This window comes from Papaver somniferum, unplaced genomic scaffold, assembly GCF_003573695.1.
Source record: "Papaver somniferum cultivar HN1 unplaced genomic scaffold, ASM357369v1 unplaced-scaffold_137, whole genome shotgun sequence".
In the NCBI taxonomy this organism is placed as follows: Eukaryota; Viridiplantae; Streptophyta; class Magnoliopsida; order Ranunculales; family Papaveraceae; genus Papaver; species Papaver somniferum.
Window position 1 is genome coordinate 1,900,863 of NW_020622934.1, and position 20,859 is coordinate 1,921,721.

At 38.4% G+C, this 20,859-nt stretch overlaps 1 protein-coding gene across 1 annotated transcript; it reads right to left on the minus strand.

Moving 5' to 3' along the window:
* Positions 1–9,415: 9,415 nt before the first annotated feature.
* On the minus strand, positions 9,416–16,651 carry LOC113335028 (26S proteasome non-ATPase regulatory subunit 1 homolog A-like). The gene is made up of 14 exons (XM_026581245.1): positions 16,368–16,651; positions 14,715–14,778; positions 14,423–14,528; positions 14,216–14,327; positions 13,973–14,141; positions 13,094–13,228; positions 12,655–13,010; positions 12,407–12,542; positions 12,067–12,315; positions 11,748–11,968; positions 11,397–11,655; positions 11,001–11,233; positions 10,362–10,869; positions 9,416–10,126 (listed from the first exon to the last, which is right to left on the minus strand). The coding sequence occupies exons 1-14, from the start codon at positions 16,508–16,510 to the stop codon at positions 9,779–9,781; spliced, it is 3,039 nt and encodes a 1,012-aa protein (XP_026437030.1). The 5' UTR covers positions 16,511–16,651; the 3' UTR covers positions 9,416–9,778.
* Between the last annotated feature and the right edge of the window lie 4,208 nt (positions 16,652–20,859).

Consider the following 20,859-nt stretch of genomic DNA (forward strand, 5'->3'; position numbering starts at 1 on the left):
AAGGAGATACAACTTTCCTTTGGTTGTGGGACATTTTTGTGTGTTACTGGGTTTCCAAAAAGGAGGGCGCGGTCCTGCCGCTTGTTAGTTTGCTTATTTTATGTGTGCCTTTCCTAATTATGGTTCAATTTTGGGGGAGGGGGTCGTGTTCGATTGCTTTACCTGTTATTTCGATCTCCCCAGCTGCGCGTTTGCGGTCGAAAATGCTCATAATGACAAAACATTCCACTGTCGGATAGCCTAATCTTTGATAATAATGGCGGTATCTGGAAGCGCTTTTGTCTATCTTGTTGATATCCAGTACTGTCGGGGGTAACTTAATTTCCTTGTTTGTTATCCACTGCTTCAGGAGTTCGATTATCTGCTCCCGGCTGCATGGCAGAGGAGGCGGAGGGTTGAAGTCTCGTTTCGTCCATCTGTTTCTTCTTGGGTTCCCCTCAGTGGTTTGAAATAGGTACTTCTTTCCTTTACCGGTGTTGGGATTTACATTGCTTGGTGTTTCTGATACGGCGCTGATTTTTCAGTGCCAGGGGTGATCTGTATGTGTCTCTTCGACGCAGTCAGTAATCCTTTATGTTGCTTCTTCCATCTCAACAAAAGTTTGAAACTTGAAGTTGATCAGTCTCCTCTTAAAGGCAGTCATCATTCCGCGTATACAAATTTCGACTAGCGCCCCTTCATTGATGTCTTCGTGGCAGTCTAACGCGAAGTGTCGGAATCGAGAGATGTATTTCCCTATTTCTTCTCCTGTTCGCTGGCCACACATGCTCAGATCTATTGATGTGATCTTTCTCTTGGATGAGTAAAAGTTTCTGAGGAAGAGAGTGGAGATGGCCTGCCACGAGTCTACACTTTCCGCCTTTAAGTTATCGTACCAAGTGAACGTCGTGCCTGTGAGTGATTTGGGGAATTCTCTCAGGCATAGATTTCCATCAGAGGCCATGTCATTCATTGCCTACAAGAATCGTCTAAGATGCTCCCGCATATTCCCTGTCCATCGTATACTCTGAATTTTGGTGATATATAATCTTCTGGGTATTGGCACTCGATGATACTTGCTGGGTAAGGACTTTTCATGGAGCCGTAGTTGTCTTGCTTTACCACGCGGTAGTTTGTTTCTAGGTACTGTGCCACGGCTTCTTGTGACATTGTCGTCAGATTGTTATCCTTGTATCCTCCGCTCATTGTTGTTCCTTCGGTGATACCTTGTTCTGTCGTGGTAGCTTGCTTTATCCATTTCTTCAGCTCCTGTGTTCCTTTGCACGCGCCCCTCCAGCTCCTTTTGTATGTTTTGTAGCGTTAGAGACGGGGGGTGTAGTGTCTGGGTTACTCGCTCTGTGCTCTTTCCTTGTGTTGTTCTCGCCTCTTCATTCTGGGGTTCATGCATCGCCGGCTGTGCGATCGCGCCTCGTACTGGTATTTCCACTTCGTTATCTTCATTTTCTTCTTTTATTGTTACTTCGTCGAGATTATCGGGATGATTGGTTGATTGATTGTTTAGCGCGTCTAAGCTAGTGCTTCCTTGGTGTGTCATGGTGAGCTAGGCACGAGCCTCCCACTGTGGTCACCAAATGTTGAAGGATGAATATGATATTGGTTCTACCCGTCCTAGTCACACCTAATGACAACACTTTCTAGGAATGGTATGAGAGAGACTCCCTTTCCGTTATACTATGTACCTCCTAATATAGACTTTCCCAAAAGCCCTTTCTTTTATGACATCACACCACATGTCTTAAATCTCTTTAATTACTACTAATGCCATCTCTTCTCTAATACAACCTTCTCCTTTCCTATCAATTCTCTCCTTATCCTTTCTATCTTATGGATACTTCTTAGTGGACTTGATCTTTAATCCCCAAGTTCCCATGTTTCATGTTGGACTTGTCTCCCCTTTAGGGGCTCCCTAGCTCCGCTAAGGGGTAATTATTTTCATGTATCAACATAGTCCCCTGACTATTGGGTTAATTGTGAGAATAACCCAATAGTAAATTTTCTTTATCATGTGCACCTCTCCCTCAGGAGAAAAGAGAAATCTCTCTCGTCGACCTCATGTCCCTAGGTGGCGGTTGATCTTCCGCGACGTGTAGGAAACTTTGAAGTTTCTTTTCTCCTTTTGTAACAGCCACGTTCGAGTCTCGAGATCGCCTATATATAGAATTGCTAGATTATTCCTTTTCCTTTATTTTATCCTGTCATTTTCTTTCACCTCGTTCTAAACACATCATACACGCGCCATGTCCAGTAGCTCTAGTAGTTGTAGCTCATCCGTGGAGGAAGAATAGGAAGAGTCTGAGGAAGTGATGAGTGTTGACTCCGAATAAATTGAATACACGGATCAGGAATAATTGCATATACCTTTACCGGAAGATGGTAAGGCATACACGATCCCGGAAATCACAAGCAGCTCTGATTTGAAGCGCGCGATAAAGTTGAGAGGCCTCTGTGGTGGTCAGCGTGTCCTTCATATGGACGATGTTCTCGTTCCGCGCCTCCTCAATCCTTCTGCATTAACCTATCCTCCTTCCCCTGGATGGATCATGTATCCTGAGACACACACTCTAGACACCTTCTCGTTCAAGAAAGTCCTGCGTATGGCATATTTATCGCGGCGATTTATGATCTCCATGCTATTGAGATCCATTCCTCATCCACTGCACCTGCCATATGGCCACATTGGACATCTTATATCCTCTGCCCTTCGTTCTGCGGGTATCGATAAAGCTATAAACTTATCCCTCAAGCGGGAAGTAGTGATATGTAGTCGTGATATGACGCGGCTTTTATGTCATGTGTCAGTGATTTCCCCACAGGTCATAAATATTACAGTAAATTCAAGTTTGAGGTGTTTAAATAGATATAATAGAATATGAATTAAAACATGTTTGAGGTGTTTAAAATATAAATTATTAAAATATTATTTTGCATCTCCAAACACATCAGTTCACTTATAATATTCGTAACCAAAAATTGGTCGTGAGTTATGACATCGAAACATAAAGTCATTGACTCATGGAATGAATGAACTCTTAATTGCCGAACCTCGATCAAACTATACTCCAGGTGCGAAGCACGGGTTAGTATATAGTTTCCATTTATTTTCTGATTGGATAAGACATATTTATTTTTGTGAAATAGATATTTCCATTTACAAGTTAGGTTAACACTTGGGAAGGAACTGGTCGAGGTGGGACTTGGGAGGGAACTAGTCGAGTTCTGAGGCTAACACTTATGGAGGAGAGAAAGGTGAGTTGAACACTGGTGCCACGTAGGGCGGGAGGAATGTCTAAGCAGAGTGGTGAAGGATAAAAATGCCTCGAATATTTTATTTATATAAATATTAAAGGTGGCCCAAAATCTAGTTTTAATATATTCTATTAGATTTAGATTTTTCTATATAAAGGAGAATAAGGTATGAATGTATCCTCGTTTTTCTACTCTTTCCGAAATCCTCGCATGTATTAATGTTTCCTCTAAGTTCCTTGATTTCGAGTAGAGAAAAAGGAAACAAACTTTAAGCCATGGTTTTACGTCTCCATCGTCCCACTTCCCTCCTCCATAATATTCAGCCTCAGAGTCTGTTTAGCAACTAAAAGCAAAACTAGTTTTCATATGTTATTAACTAAATCATTCTGAAATTTAGTTCCTTAACTTCTCGACTTGATTAATTCGGAATTTTTATTTATTTATTCTAAAAGATGATTTTAGTATTTAGTGGAGACTTATAACATGGCGGGAAAAGACATCCTATAAGAATTATCAGTTATAATCATTTGGAAGAAATTAAGGAACCATGTATTAGGGCATACATAGAATTTTTTTTAGGGATTATCAAATAAGGAAAAAAACGGGTCATTAGATAATAATCTTAAAACCCCTCATCCATATATTTTGATTAATGGAAAAACCGCACTTATTCATTTTATTTTTTTTCAATTTTAAAGTTTTTATTATTATTTTCAATTTTTTTAATTGTTTTTAGAAAAAAGAATCTTTTTGTTTTCTATTTTGCAACACACTAGGTTCGTCTGACGAGTTATTAGCCGAACTTCCGAGTATTCTTCATACATGAAGAACAATGGGAAGTCTGGATGATAACTTGTTAGTCGAACCTACGTATTTTGAAAACGAACCTAGGTTCGGTTGACAAGTTATCAGCCGAACTTCACTCTGTAACTGTCGAACTTAGGTTTGGCTGATTCGAGAAAAAAATAGGACAACTATACTTAGTGTTGTTCTTCATAAAGCGAAGTTCGCCTATTGTTTTCGTGTTTTCCGTGTTTAATTATTAGTCAAATTGTTCATCAGCACTTTTAGAATGAAAAGAAAGCGGTTGGGCTAATAATTTGTTTCAATTATCAGCCGAACTTAATTTTGTAACTACCGGAAAATTCTATTTTTTATTTATTTAAACCTAATTTATCAATCAAACACAAGAGTAAGACATGGATTTGTGGGAAATACTTTCTATTGTACAGTTCGATTTGGTATAGGGGGGAAGCGAAAAAAAAAATAAAAAAATAATATTTTTTTAAGAAAATTAAAAAATAATTAAGTAAAATAATAAATTAATGGAGGATAACTAAGTAATTTACCTATCCTAGTGTTGATAGGTAAAAACGATTTGTTATCGGGCGGTAGGCGGATCCTCAGTTAAGCAAATTGCTTAAACCTTTAACATGGGTACTGCACGGGAGTACTTTGATTTCGAGAGGTCAATCTGTAAGACTCCAGCCTAAACCAAGAAAATGGTCGTTTCAGAGTCAGTTCAATCACAAAGAGGGATGAGGGTCGATCTGTATGAGGAAAGCTGCGAAGTGTGAGATCAATGGTAATTGGTGGATTGTGGATGTGTCGAATTCTTCGTGTTGGAGGGTTCTACGTGTTGGATAATGATAGACTGTCATAAATTGGATTACGGTAAGTTTTGATCAGATTGATTGAGTTCTGTTCAGTTAATTTCGATTGAGTTCAGTTCTCAAATCATAGGTTGATGAACCTATTTATTGCAAAAGTGATTAATACATTGATCTCTAGTAAGTAGTGACGGTTAAAGAGGATCGGGAGAATGGGGAAGTGGGAAATCGTGGTTGAAACGGTTCCACATTGCGTGGGATACTTGGTTGATTTTCCATCCACTACTTCACTTACTCCTTCAACTGCCAGCACGACTTACTCACTTTCTCATCGTGGATGTATTGCTACACTGCACGTGCTAGGCCGCTAGACCAAAACCCTAGTAAATTTCCCCCCATATGACATGGTTGATGCCTCATGTGAAGTCTGCAAGGCAGACGTATATTTAGTTGGTCAATTGTTGGCTTGGCTAGACCGTGAACCTTAGCTTTGATGATTTTAGCATAATTGTCAATGACGAATGTGACATGATGTGTTACTCATCATGATGGATTGAGCATAAGGTCTGCTGAATAATGCTTAGACGTCGAGTCTGATGAATTGTGACATATCATTGTGCCAGTTGAAGCAACAATGATACTCGAAAAAGTTGTGTTGATGAACGTCAGTCTAATGAGATTGTTCGACCATGGACCAACGTGTATTCTGATATGTTTGACAAGAGATCAGATATTGCTGAGTTATTATATTAAAATCCTCGATCCACCATGTCATGAGTTGTCGAATAACAAAGTGGAGATTAAAATATTGGTAACCATTGGATGATCGACCAGGTGGATGGTCGTCCAATGAAATATTGGAGAATTTCCCAAGTGGATGATCGACCAATAAAATGTTGCTTGATCGAGCAACAATATGTTGGTAGCAAGACCGAACATTAAATATTAATTAAAATATGGATAGATGGATCGATATAAAAAAATTTGGTGCTCAAACTCGATTAGAGTTATCATCAAGTCTGAAAACTTACTTTTAGGAAACCCTGGATCCAGGAGATGGAGGACTGTCCAATATGGATAGAGGGACTGACCAACCAATAGGTATGAGGACCAACAACTGGTAGTGGAGAGACCAGCTAGGCGGTGCATGGAGGATTTTCCAACTAGAACTAATCAAAATATGGAGGATTAATCAAAATATGGATTAAGGAATGGTAGGGACTGGCCGTCCATAGTGGAAAGTGGACTGACCGGTGGTGCACGAGTCACCATATCAACGTCTGTCCAATCATGAAAATTTTGGTATTTTTTGTTGGACATTTAAGCATTATTTTGTATTTTCAGAAGAGTTTGATCTTGACTGAAATTCTTAATTTTGCTTGAATGAGCAAGTAGGATTTTTGCTTAAACGTCCAATATATGGAAAATATTAAAATAATATTTTAATATATTATACGGTGTAAAGGCCTAATGATCGTGGGATCACTTTCTTAGTTAACCATACAGTGGATTAAGCAATATTTGACATGGATATGGAAAATCAAGAGTTTTCTTGAATGAGGGAGTAAAGATTTAAGGAAAAATAATAATAAAAAATTGGAAAAGGGAGGGCCAACGGCCACAGCACCGGTGGCATAACCGGTCGGCCGGTGGGCCCAGTCCCGCACTTCCTTTTCTTTTTAGTGGTAATTGAATTTATATCCCTACTTTTGATGGTCTTTACAAATATCCTTATCACATAATAAATATATCCTTTCCCGTTTTAAAAGAAATCAATTTAATTATCAATACCAACTTTACCCTACATGTATTGTCGATCTCACCGAATGAAACCAATTATTTCATTTTTATTTTCGGCTTCAGATCTAAATTTTCTCTCTTGTATTCCTCTTCCACCAACAGCCACCACCTTCTTCGTCATCACCGCCGCCATGGCAGTACCACCTTCACTTCCGCCATCACCTCTTACCACCATCGTTATCACCACCTCCTCCTAAAGAATCGATTTCCTCTTGATTCGTCTACAAATCTTAAATCTGGTGATTGTTCAACGAGAAATTAATCTCCAAAACCTAATCTCGAGTTTCAGAAACATTAGGTTCATTTCGATTTTAACTGATTTGTACATGAAGTTCCAAATCTAGTATGTAATTGATTCGCATTCCCTTCTCGAACCCTCATTTTTTATTTCATCTTTTCTAGATCGATTATAGATAGCTTCTTTTGAAGGTTAAAACGAATTAAATGATGATGGAGATTGTGGTGGTTCAGGTTGGAATGATGTTTTTGGTGAGTTTAGAATTTTAAAATTGTTGATGGAGATAGTGGTGGTACTGGTTTTTGTGGTGGTGGTGGTGGATAATCTGTGTGATTGTTGTTGGTGGTGGATATTTTGTGTGATTATTGGTGGTGGTTAGGCTGGAATGATAAATACATGAAGATTAGTGCTTGTTTTCAGAAAAAACTCTGAGTTAACTACTGTTTTTTAGTACCTTACTCTTTATGTTCAAGTTCACGAGTATCAACTTCTGTTGTTGATCCCTTTGGTTGGATCAACTCCTGTTGCTGACCCAATTTTTTATGGGATCAACTACTGTTGTTGGTCTCATTTATTGGATCAACTCCTGTTGTTGACCCAATTTTTTATGGGATCAACTATTGTTGTTGATCCTTTCAACTCCTATTGTTGATAATTTTTCCTTTGGATAAGTATAATCATGCTTGTAGTTTAAATCATGTAATTTTCTTCTAATGTTGAACTTGTGGTGCAATGGTAGCATGATTGACTCCATGTCAGATGATGCGTGTTCGACTCACGCCAAGTTCACTCCATTTACATGGATCAACTTTCATTGTTGATCCAATTTAGTGGATCAACTACCATTGTTGATCCCCCAAATTGGATCAACTTCTATTGTTGACCCTTTTTTTTTGGATCAACTACCGTTGTTGATCCCCTAAATTGGATCAACTTCTACTATTGGTTTTATTTTTATTTGGATCAACTATTGTTGTTGATACAAAAATATCTGAACCAGCGGTGGCGGCGGCGGACTATGGTGATGGCGGCGACGGACTAGTGGTGGTGGAGGACTATTGGTGGTGGTGAAGGAGTGGTGGTGGCGGTTGGTAGGTGGTGGTTGTTGAACGGTGGTGATGGAATGGTAGTTGAATGTTGGTGGTGGTGAAGTGGTAGAGGAAGAAATTTTTTCTTTTCAAAAGAAAAATATTATATGGGTGAGGGCATTAAGGTAATCTAATTTAAATGGATAAGGTTATTAAAAAGTAGCGACATATTTATTGTTGTATAAGGATATATTTATTGGGTGTCAAAAGTAGGGACATATAAATAATGTACCCTCAACTTCTTTTTATTTTATATTATTTTTCTCCCTCCTTTTTGGTGAACTTTCCGTATGCTTTTTTGTCCATACTTTAGGGCGCTCGTTTGAGCATTATCACTAAATACACCTGCACCTGTTCCTTGGGGTTTACGCGGTGGTAGCCCGTATGTCCGGAAGGTGAATATTTATTACTAATTCATGGAATTCAACTGAGAAAAGTCGTGAATTGAAGTAATAAAATATTATGGTGTAGCATATTTTCTAGGAATTCACTTGATGAATACTGCACTAAAATTAATTGAAATTAATTGATGGCTTTATACTAGCAGGCGTCTCAGGGTATTATATTTATTCGAGAATCGAGGTATGAGACGGTAGAAACGTCATACTCGTTCTGAACATTTATTTTGTATAGTCAAGGAACATTAGCAACATCCTGATGACGTTATTGCTCTATACTAGTGCTCAATCCATCTAGAAGACGTCCAATCGTTTTTAATTCTATACAAAATTGGATACTGCAATTGCATAGTATAAATGATAAAATAGACCGAATAATGAAAGCTCAGCTAAGAGACTCCAATTAATAGACGAAATAGTGAAAGCTCAGCTGAGAGACTCCAATTAGGCATTTGTGTTACGGAGAGGCTACGTAATCAGTCAGAGACGACCTTAACATGAGTTTTCATGTCTAGACCATAATATAATCAAACTAGGTCAGAAATATACAAAACCAAAATTTTACGATTTTAGCTTTCGTCAAAAATCCACCATCAACACCTAATAGACTCCAATTAGGCATTTGTGTTACGGAGAGGCTACATAATCAGTCAAAGACGACCTTAACATGAGCTTTCATGTCTAGACCATAATATATTCAAACTAGGTCAGAAATATACAAAACCAAAATTTTACGATTTTAGCTTTCATCAAAAATCCACCATCAACACGGATACCCCTTGGTTTAATCTTTCTGTACGCCCTAAAACACGGTTCAAACTAAGACAACAATACATTTGAGTTTATAAGTTTGTTTGCTGGATAAAGAATCTGTCTCAGAAATCAATTGTGGCCAATTATGTTGTACTGCAATTCTGGCAGCCCATAGTGATCCCCAGGCTCTGCAACTAGTGATGCTGCGATTCCGGAGGTACTGCCGTTGCTTTTAGCATCACTCAATGTTGATTTCTGCTTACGATTACTACTTGTGTGGCATGAGAAAAACGTGTTTTCTTTTGTTATTTTTATTACATATATGAAATGGTTTTACAACTTAAAATGCACAGGGTCCTCGTCAACATATAAAGCAAAATTAATTCCAAATTACAGGACATTGTTAAAAGCATAAACGGTTTCAGGATTCATGAAGAAAAAAACGTTAAATAACAGTGTTACCCAACTCCTAACAAAACATTCACTCACCTATGACCTGTAGGAAGGGCTCAACTCTCACCCTCCTTTCCCCTATCCAATAAGCTGCGGCCAGCCTTTTCCATTCTCATCTTACTTACTTCTCGAAGTTCTGCTAACTGGGTAGAATAGCACACTATCTTGGATTCTTGTTTGAATTAAAACAGATCATGGGGTATATTCAAAAGGTTGAGGGGGTTGAGGTTCCTCATCGACAGCCATTGCTGCTGCAGGAGGTGGTCCTTGCTGAGCAGCTGTTGTTGTGGCAGGTGCCATGATAGAGTACGGTGTGTCAGTGAGATGGAGAGAGAGCACTTCTGCGTCTTCTGGTTGAAGATCCTTCAACAGAACAAATCCCGATGGGGCTAAACTTACTGGTGAATATCTGCTATCCTCGAGAAACTTGATATACTTCTCCTGTGCTGGCACAACCCGAGCAGGGTTAGTTAATATCTCGAAAGTGGGTTCTGGCTCCGGAGCTACCTTCTTCTCCACTGAAGATGAAGAGCCATCCACCTGAAAATCCAACAACATACATATCAGTTAGTGTCTAGCACCACGAAGACAATCGAGTGAAAGTACTCCAAAAATATACAGTCGCAGGTGTTTAATTCTGTAAATATTTCTTAATGTATCTTCAAGTTCTTTAAAAAGTAACAACCAAATATGGAATTTCTTCAGCATGCATGTAAGGATAATAATGCAAGCTTCTGTTTTGTTCAGTTTTTTTTTTTGTAATACAAAGCAATACCTGCATCGAGTCCCCATCCTTCTCGGCGGGAGATTTTCCTTTTTGACTGGCTGAAGAAGAATCCTCAGTTGACTTCTCGGCATTAGCTTTCTGATCTGCGTCTTTCTTAGCACGAGCTTTTGCTTTAGCAGATGTAGATAGAACAGCAGTGGGGAGTTTTACAGCCGATGTTGCAGCAGGGGGAGTAGTCGGTTTAGGGTACTCAAATAGAGATGGTTTGGCGTTTGATAGGAGCTCAAACTTTGGAACATTAATGTCATAATTTAGGCCAATAAATGCGGTAGGGGAGAAGGCAAGACTAATAAAATATATTAGCGGATACCAATACCAAAACTGGCTAAAGACTGCCAATCCAACTACTGCAGTGACTTTGTCATGCCTGTTTTTAGAAAGCAACCTGATGGTCACATTTCTACCCCCAGCATCAAGAATCCCAGAAGCTAAAATTGCTCCCATCTTGCTCATGGTATCCTCATGCTTGTCAAGAATAATTTTTTCGAGCTGGCGCCTAAGATAAAACAAGATACAAATGAGTTCCATGGAAGAAAAACATAAAGAAAAAAAAAAGGTGGCATTAGAAAGTAATAAAAACTAAAACATAAAGAAACTAGTCTACTAGGGCGAAGTAATAAAAAATACCTGAAAGACCCAACACGAGAATCACAAGTTTCACTGGTTTGAATCATCACCATGGCCATTGCAATAAGTGCCCCTTGACGAACAAAATCAACAACATCTGATGTAAGTGGCTCCAGCAACGAGATGGCCTCACTCAAACCTGTACCTGCACATGAAATGCCCACTGCCATTGCAGCACCATATCTAACATGTGGATTGTAAGACTCGGAGAGCAGGGATACAATTCGTGGAGTCTGGAAATACAACAACGTGATAAATTCCGTGTTAGCTAGGATCAAGAACAACGGATAAAAGCTACAGCGATTTCGGGAAACGGTAACTCAAGAAACCTTGAAACAAACAGAGAAGCAAAGTTACAGAAATAACGAATACTATTAGACAGACAGAAGTACCAACCTGCTCAGGTTCAGAGGACAAAACAAATCCAAGGGCTAGAACAGCTGTCCTCCTTACGTCGTCACTAACATCAGAAACTGCAAAGTGCAATAACTGGCGAATGGCCTTGTTGTTTGCTGTTCCCCTGTAGGCCATTGCTAACGCATACATACCACCATAACGGAGGATAGGATCTTGATCCCTAGTCATCTGCTCAATCAGTGTGTCAGCTTCTTCCTCCCTCCCGTACACTGTAAGGGCAATGCCTAATGCCAGCCCCCTAAAACAGAATAGAAATAACAGAATATGTAAGTCGCGAAGTAGCTATTAATAATAGGAGCCCAACAATACAGATCCCGGTGCTCCACGTACCTAATAATTTTCTCATGCTGAGTCTCATGAGCATATGCAAGCATCTCACTAGCTTTTTCGCTAGCTGTCCCAACCATTAGTAAACCCATACCAATGCCTGCAGCCTCACCAGCCACAGCACTATCGGTATAAAGTACATTCTTTATATCGTCATATATCTCTTCATCGGCTGTTCCAAGAGCAGCCAATCCAAGACCTAAGCAAGCCCCATGTTGAATCACCTGTGCACCAAGAAAACATATCAGCATAATATCAGCAATATGGAAGGTCATAGAGGATTTTGCGCACAAATTGCAATAGATTCCTAAACAAGCCATACCTCCACATTTGTACTCCGTAAGCTGTCGCGGAGGAATTGTTTAATACCCTCGCCATGGTTAGCGTGTATCAGTCCCAGGGCATAAAGGGCACCACCCTCTGAATATGGACTACCACCACCAGCAGTTCCACTTTGTGGAAGATAAGGTGCCATCAGTGACCTCCCTTGTTGCAGGTGACCCTTGTGGATAACACCAAGTCCAGCTGTTGCACTAAACTTTGCCCAATTCGTAGCTCGACTCAGCCAGTCCTGTTAAACCACATAAGTTAGCATTTACATTACCAGATTTAACAATGCAAAGGAAGAATAGCTCATATATGGAATAAAATATATCTATTACCAAGTTCTCCCTCAAGAAAGTATCAACTGTTGTTCCAGCATGCATGATTGCATTTGCATATATTGTTGCACTGTGGCAAACACTGTTTCTCATCTCAACCGACTGCTTTATCGTCTTCAGAATTAGAAGATCAGATCTGCGTTCAAATTACAACATAAAGCATAAGAAGTTAGTCACTAGTACAGGGGAATCCTCAAAAACGTTATGTCCAAGGTACGACTGTAAGAAGCAATAGATGTTTCTCACACCTGTTATTACTATACAGAAATTGTAAAGTCAGTTTTATGACTGTCTCCCCAGACAAAATTCCCTTAAGTTTTGCTACCCTCTCATTATATCTCTCTTCATCAGCCTCGACTACAATTCCACGAGGTGCATTAGCTCCATCTGACATTTGAATATCTTCCGAGGCTGCTACTTGATCATTAGCTGCCAAAGAGCTTTCACTTTGAACTGAACCCGGTTCATCATTAGAAACGAGTTGACTGTTCTCTGTAGGCCTCAATACTGGATCAGGAAAACGACCTTTAACGCTCAATAGAAAAGCTTGACGCTCATTGTCAACAAGATCAAAAGCAATTTGGAACGCCATAAGAGCATCATCCTATAAGCCACAGCATCATTCAATTAAGAGAACACAATTTTCACAAGCAAATACCAAACACCAATAATAATCAAGTAACCAACCTGTTCAGATTGCAAAAGCTTCTCCAGTATCATCGCAACGCCTGCAGATTCATCCAGAGACATGAGACGTTGGCAAATCCTCAAGTAATCGGGATCAGGCAAGCTTTGAAACACTTTAACTATGACGCGAAGCACCTGGAACAAAAGTAGAAATTACAAAATTCATCAAGGTAGATCAGCTAAAGCAGTTGATTTGGCCTCTAGAAAGGCATCAAAGAGAAACATGTTTTCATTTACGAAGCCCTACTTAAGCATAACTCAGAGTTTAGGCTCCACATATAGGTTACTTGATGCTTGGGATGTTAGCGCAACCATTACAACTGATAGATACACGTAGAGTAGGCACATGTGAAATATGATATGGACTTCATTATTAAAAAAATCAAAGGGAAGACACTTTAACTATAACATGAAGCACCTGGAACAAAAGTAGAAATTAATTACAAAAAAAAGGTAAATCAAAGAGAAACATGTTTTTATTTACGAAGCCCTACTTAAGCATAACTCGGAGTTTAGGCTCCAGATATAGGTTACTTGATGCTTGGGATGTTAGCGCAACCATTATAACTGATACAGATAAAAGTAGAATAGTCACATGTGGACTTCATTATTAAAAAAATCAAAGGGAAGACATCTGAAAACATATCAATACACAAAGTAATCTCTATCAAGACTTAATCCTTCTGAGCTAGAATGTGGGTAGCACCATTGACTTACTAACCCTAAAAATCTAAGATATTGAGTACAAATCTTGGTCGCATGCCCCATCAGACACAAAATTAACTGAAAAGGACCTTTTTTAATTCAGTTAAACAACAACTCCACATGGATTAAAAAAAGATTCTAGGACCATTTTTCTGAAATAGATGATATTTGTACCTCACTGCGGTATTCTTTCAAGGTAACAAAGGAATGAGCAAGATTGATGCAATAATCGAGTGTTACAGGAATATTATCACTCCTTGTAATAGCTTCCTCAAGTTTGTCCAACCTTCTGCACTCGATCGCAATCCCGATAGCTTGTTGGAATTTTTGGTCCAAGATGCACCTGCATGAAACCAAAATGGTTATAGTGTGTAAAATTAAAGATATAGTAATAAATGAAATAAACATCCAACATACTTCCACAGCATTCTCTCCACAATAGCCTCCAATCTAGGATCCACCTTCTCTGCTTCTTGGTTCGATTCTGCAGCTTTGGTCTTAAAAATAGCATATTCATCTATAGCTTTAGCTGGGATACAATGACCAACTCCTCAGTTAGTATCCAACCACGACAAGTGGCTCATAACAAATCTATTATACAGGACATATAAATACAATTCATACCAAGAATAGCATGGACATAATCAGAGTCCTCTGAGACATCAAAAAGTGGGCCTGCTGATAGAGCATAAGATAACGCATCATTTAGTTCACCCAGATGGTAGAAAACCTGCGGAACCATATAACAGAAAAGAAGAATGTAAAAGCAGAACTCAAAACCAGTAACACTTTTATTCTCGGAATCCAACCAATTATTAATTTACATCTCATCATGATAGAGAGTAAGCAAGAAAAATCATGGCTGAGATAAACAATGTTAACTGTAAATGAAACAAAAAAAAAGGCTTGTTATAACCTTTGATGCAACCAATGCAGCAAGTTGTCTTTGATCAAATTCTTCGTCTTCAGACAAGCTTTCACTGCAAAACCAAATGAGTTCAGCACGTATAAACATTATGTATACAAAATAGAAATAAGCAATGTATTTGAACAAGCAAGCATTCCCAAAATCTTTTACCTGTACTGCCCTAATGCGCATTACCTACCTTTTACATATGAAAAAAATTAGTAACCATACTAGCATGGTTTAAAAAGGCGTTTGTGGGGCGTGCTTTAAGGCGCTTTTTTGCGCTTCAGGTCCTAGGCGCTTCTAGAGCGCCGCTTTACGAATTGGTTTATATTAGAAAGTGAAAAGTCGGCCTTTGAAGCCAAGTAGGGCCTGTTTCACGTTTTCTAACTAAATACTAATAAACCTAATTTATAGAGCATGGTGATCATGATGACGATGACTATCTACATGATGATATGAATGATGCAGACCTTCGTGGCTAGTATATTTAAATAGCTCTTGGGTAGAATATGCAATATCAGTATGCCATATGCTTAGTTAGTATAATTGTCCCTTTCATTATGTCTGAACTTCGTAGTTTTCTTTTACTAGGTTGATAACTTCTTATTTTTGTATAGTATTATATATTTCAAAAAGCTCGCTTTCGCTTTACGCTTTTGCAGCGCTTTACGCTTTGGTATGAGAGCGCTTCGCCCCACGCTTTCGCTTTTTAAAACCTTGCATACTAGTATTTGACCCTTGTTCTAAGCTCCAGAAACATGCAAGCTTCCAGACAAGGAAAGGTGAAATGCAAAGCGATAGAATCTCGGAATCTCCATAATATATTAACTTGTTATACTACACAAGGAAACCCTTCTTCAACATAACAAGCTAAGGGAATTAAAGAGAGAGAAAATATAACCCTGATCAGAAGGGGCAAAAGGCAAGAAGGTGTAAGGAAAACCGCCTGAAGTACCAGAAAAAATCATGGGATTTGCTATGCAAATAGATCAAGTGAGCTAACTTTAAAAAAATAAATAAGAGAAAAAAAAACACTTTTCTGTGGTCAATTTTAATAGCATTAGAAACTAAAACTCTAGACTAAACTAAGCATACCACATTGTTTCTTATTATAGAGAAAAAATCATGGGATTTGCTATGCAAATAGATCAAGTGAGCTAACTTTAAAAAAAAAAATAAGAGAAAAAACAAAACACTTTTCTGTGGTCAATTTTAATAGCATTAGAAACTAAAACTCTAGACTAAACTAAGCAACCACATTGTTTCTTATTAAGTGCTATAACTACCTTATGTCAAGACCTCATCTACTACCAATAACCTAATTATAACTGTAAAGCGTTCTCCTTTACTTATTTACCTTAGCTCTAGCTCAAAACCAACATCCAAACATATAATTCTACTGGTTCAAAATTCTCCCAATAATTCGCCTAGAACACTAACGAAATAGAGCAAACTTAGTGAAACACTTTTGATCACAAACTAACCCTAACGATTTCCAGCAATCATCAAAACCCTGACTTCAACATCACTAATAACAGAGTGAAATAAAGTAAGCAAAGTAAAAAGAGATTATAACAGATCTACAAAAAAGAAAAAGGAACCAAACCCTAACCCTAACAAGAAGCAAACATCAAGAAACAAAGTTTGATAAAAACATACATGATAGGAACGCTAGTTGAAATTTCATGCCAGAAATAATCCACACATGTGTTCAAATTGATGAGAGCATGTAGCTTCAAAGCTGGGTGCGATTCATTGAGCATGGCAAGCAAACCACTTGCAGAACTCACCATCGTGGCCATGGTGATTCGACTTAAAATTAGAAACCTCTAGTTTCTTGAACTGTGATGATAATGAGAAAAATAATTTAGGTTAAGATTAGGGTTTTTCGATTTTTCTTGAAGTAGATAATATTTTAGAGAGAGCTGTTTAGCAAGAAAAGGCCGATGGATCCCCTTTTTATTGATATTCAATTCTTGTTAAAGGAGGAAAAAGAAAAAGGCAAGCCCAATTTCCATCTCTACGGATTCGGATGCCCCTTAACCAAATATGAGCTCCCCAATTATAAGCACAGACCCGTCGGCACCCGCAAATAGGAATGGCTATGGTGTGAGCAATGTAGTCAATATCGGCCGTATCAGCCGATATATCGGGGATATTTCGGATATCGGCCCAAAACGATACGATAAGAAGGATATCGGGGATACGATATTCGACCGATAATATCGGCCGTATCGGTCGAATATCGACCGTTTCGGTCGATACGAAATTTTTCTACATTTCCTGATATGAGACGGTATTGGTCATTTTCTATAAAGTTTAAGGGTAATTTTGGCGAAGAAAGTCTTCCGGGTGGTAGTAGAGGTGCATGTAGCTCTCGAAGCAAGTCTACTAAAGTTACTCTTTTATTTTTTTGATAAAATTGATGTTATCTATTATATCTTATCCGAAAATGTGTGTAGAAATGTTTAATATAAAATTATAGTCTCTAAATCTATGACCGATATTTCAACGATAATATCCCCGATATAAAATCGTACCAGTGTATCGGTCCCGGCCGAGATGAACCGATATCCGATATTAACTACATTGGGTGTGAGAGGCAAAAAAAAAAAAAAAAAACTTTTTTCTCTCTCCTAAAATTATAACCATGAAGTTTCCCGGTTTAGGGATTGAAAAAACCCTTCTGGCTATGGCAAAAACTTTGGGGACTCCAATTGTGGCTGATAAAAGGACTTTGGCTCATGAGTATGGTTACTTTGCTTCTGTATTAATTGATATTAACTTTGTTGAACATGACACAGATTATATACATGTGTTTTGTGGGAGGATTGGATTTTTGGCAAGAAATAGATATCCCAAAGATGTCTAAGTTTTGTTCAAGGTATAAGATTGTAGGTCGTACTGATTCAGAATGTCGAAAGAAACACAAGAACAGTTCAAACAATACGCAGCTACAAACTTCAGTTCTAGGGAATCAAACCTTGTAGGCAGCTAAAACGAATGCTGGAAGCAGTATTGATCCAAGTGTTGGGAAGGAGTGGAAAGAGGTTAGACGCAGGAAAGACATCGCCCATCACTCCTGTTGTTCATGAAGCTGTCAGTGGCATTCCGGTTGTTCGTGAAGCTGCCAGTAGCATACCTAATGGGAAATAGATTTTTGTTGTACATGGCCAGCATGCTAACGTGGAATCTGTTCAGTTAGGTCTTGAGGAAGGTGAGGTGGTATCAGGGAGTGTTCAAGCGGTTGTAGCTAAACAGTTGTAAGATGAGTTAGCTAAGACTGAAGCTGTGTTTCGCTCTGCCTATGTTGAATTGGCAAGAACTAGACAAAAGGCAGCTGTGAATGCATTTTTAGTATCTAGTGCTACAGAGAGTATGCCTAGTACTAAGTCAACTTTGAATTCTGAAGCGAGGGAGAGTAGGAATTCATTAGTTGATAAGACTGTAGTTAACTTCTCCGACACTCCTTTAACTGATGCCCTTTTTGCTCGTGAAAGTATTGTCTCGCCAAACCAATTTGATGTTTTGAATGCAGAACTTGGTTTGGTTGAAGATACTTCAGCGAGAGTTGGTTCTACCGTGCAAACAGGTCTTCAGGAAGGGTCAGCTCCAACTTTTGATAGTACTTCTGGTAGGTGGACTTCTAAAACGCCAGTTATTTTATCAAGACAGTCTGTTATTCCTTGAGTTTCTCGGACTTCAAAGAATACAAATTTGAATGATAATACAATTTCAAAAACTGCAGTTGGTCCTAAACATAAATCTGGAAAGGTTGTGAACAAGATGGATTGTGTCAGATCAGCGCATCGAGTTAAGGTAAATAACCCCAGCAAAGTTGTTTCCTAATGAAAGTTCTTTTTTGGAATATTAATGGGATTGTGCTTGATGAAGCACAATGCAAACTAAAAGAATTAATTAAGGAGTACAAGCCTGACATTATTGGCATTGCTGAGTGTCAGTAAAATATAGATTTATTAAACGTTTCAATTGGATGGTTTTGTAGTTGTAGTTGCAGGAAATCCCACAACTAACACTCCTTTAACAATTTCTAGATCTAAACTTATTTAACATGAAAATGAAGATAAAAATGATGGAAATGTAAAATAAGACACAAGATTTACGTGGTTCGATCAATGTGACCTACATCCACGGGGTTATAGTTCACTATGATTGTTGAAATTATATTTGGATTACATTGAGACTCCATTGATGGGTATTTGGATCTCTCTAGATCTAGTTTTTGGAGAAGAAGATGATAAAGAAAGTAAAGTCTCTCTATCTCTTATAAAATGTGTCCCTCTCTAAAGTGTGTCCCCCTTTTTCTCTCCTGCCTTTCTCTTTATATAGGTGTTTACATAGTGGATGACAGCTAAGATGTAGTGGGATACAGGTAATATTTTCCCCTATTTTCGGACCCCTTGCTACGTTATCGCACGCTAAGGAAGTGAATGAATCTCGCACACTAACAAAATGTGTTGTGCGATATTATGTCCCTACATTTTGCCTCTTTTTTCTTGAATATTTCTTGAAGAGTGACCTTCAAGGAAAAATCCACCTTGTTGTAGTTGTTGGAGCGGGATGCGTGATGTTGGAGTAGTATTTGATCTTTGTTGATAAAGGAACTACGCAAAAGAATACTTTTCTTGAAAAGTACGTACTTGCCTCTATTCTTTTGTGAAGTTACGAAGCATGTGAAGTATCATTTCTTGAAGTATGTGAAGTATGAAGTATCCTTGAAGAAGTATAAGAAGTATGAAGTACCCTTGAATAAGTATAAGAAGTATGAAGTATCCTTGAAGAAGTATTAGAAGTACTAATCCTCGAAATATAAGAAGTATCCGTATTTGCATGCGAATAAGAAGTATTGCAAACTAATCATGCGAAATTACTATTCCTTGAAGAAGTATAAGAAGTATAGGAACAAATCAAATGAAATTATTGTTGTTGTTGATCACAAGTTCTTCATGGAACGATTCATTGCTTTCGATTTTGCCTCTGCATACTCGGGCATTAGAGTAGTTGAGATGATGCTAAACTTGAGTGTGTTTGTTTCTATAAAATGTCTTACTCCATTGTTAGTGAGGATTCTTGTTATTCATGATGAGCTTCTTCTTTGGAAATGATTCTAATTCGAGAAGATAAAGAACAAAAAATGTTTTCTTGGTAATCCATAGTTACCTCTGTTCTTTATTTATGAGGGGAGAATCCTTGAGAAAATGTTGGATGAGATGTGTATGTGATGCTTATGCTATGAAATGTGTATGTGATGCTTATGCCATGATATGTGTATGCGATGCTTATGCCATGTAATGCTTATGCGATGCTTTCATGATGAGGATGTGATGCTTATATGATGAGAATGCTTATATATTGTTGATTAAATGTAATGTATAGATAATGTTTGTGTTATTTAGCTTATTTTGCCGCTCCAATGTTGATGTTGCTTCAAGTTGCTTTCATTCTTCATTTCTTTGGCTTTGTCTTTAGTATAAGCGTTCATCTTCGCGCACTTATTGTTTCTTATCTTCCTTATTTCTTTGGCTTTGCCTCAATCACATTTATTATGCGATCTTCTTCGCAATCTATCCACTCTTTATCAATTCCTCTTATTATATGTCTTGTATGAAACAAATGCGCGAATGTACTTTTTCTATTTCTTTTTTGAATATCCTTACACAAGCATATTTTTCTTTTCTCTGGAGTTCTTATTGCGCCTTCCTAAGTAAAGGTCTTATTTTGCCTGTCTGTGATTTTCTGTGCGACCAAATCGCAGGACGTCTTTACACCGTAATGTACCGACCCATTGATCTCGCCTTATCTTATTCTAGTATTATTGCCTCTTCAGGATATTTGGATGCGACAATGCGACAGGCCTAAGTACTCCCGTGAGTAGAATCCCCATGACATTGTCGTCTTTTGGCACAATTCATCTCCCTAATGGATGGTGCCGTCCTTATCTTCCCCCTGGTTGCCCCTTCAAGGAGGCTTACCTCTACCGGGTTAAGGTTGGCTCCTCCCATATGGTAATACAACAACCGCTTGGTTTCGCAGTCTCTTTTCCCTCCACCGATAAGTTTATGGTTACAAGACTGCACCCTAAGTGGGGTATCTTCGGACCGAGTGCATCATAGTCAGGACTTGTCAAGAG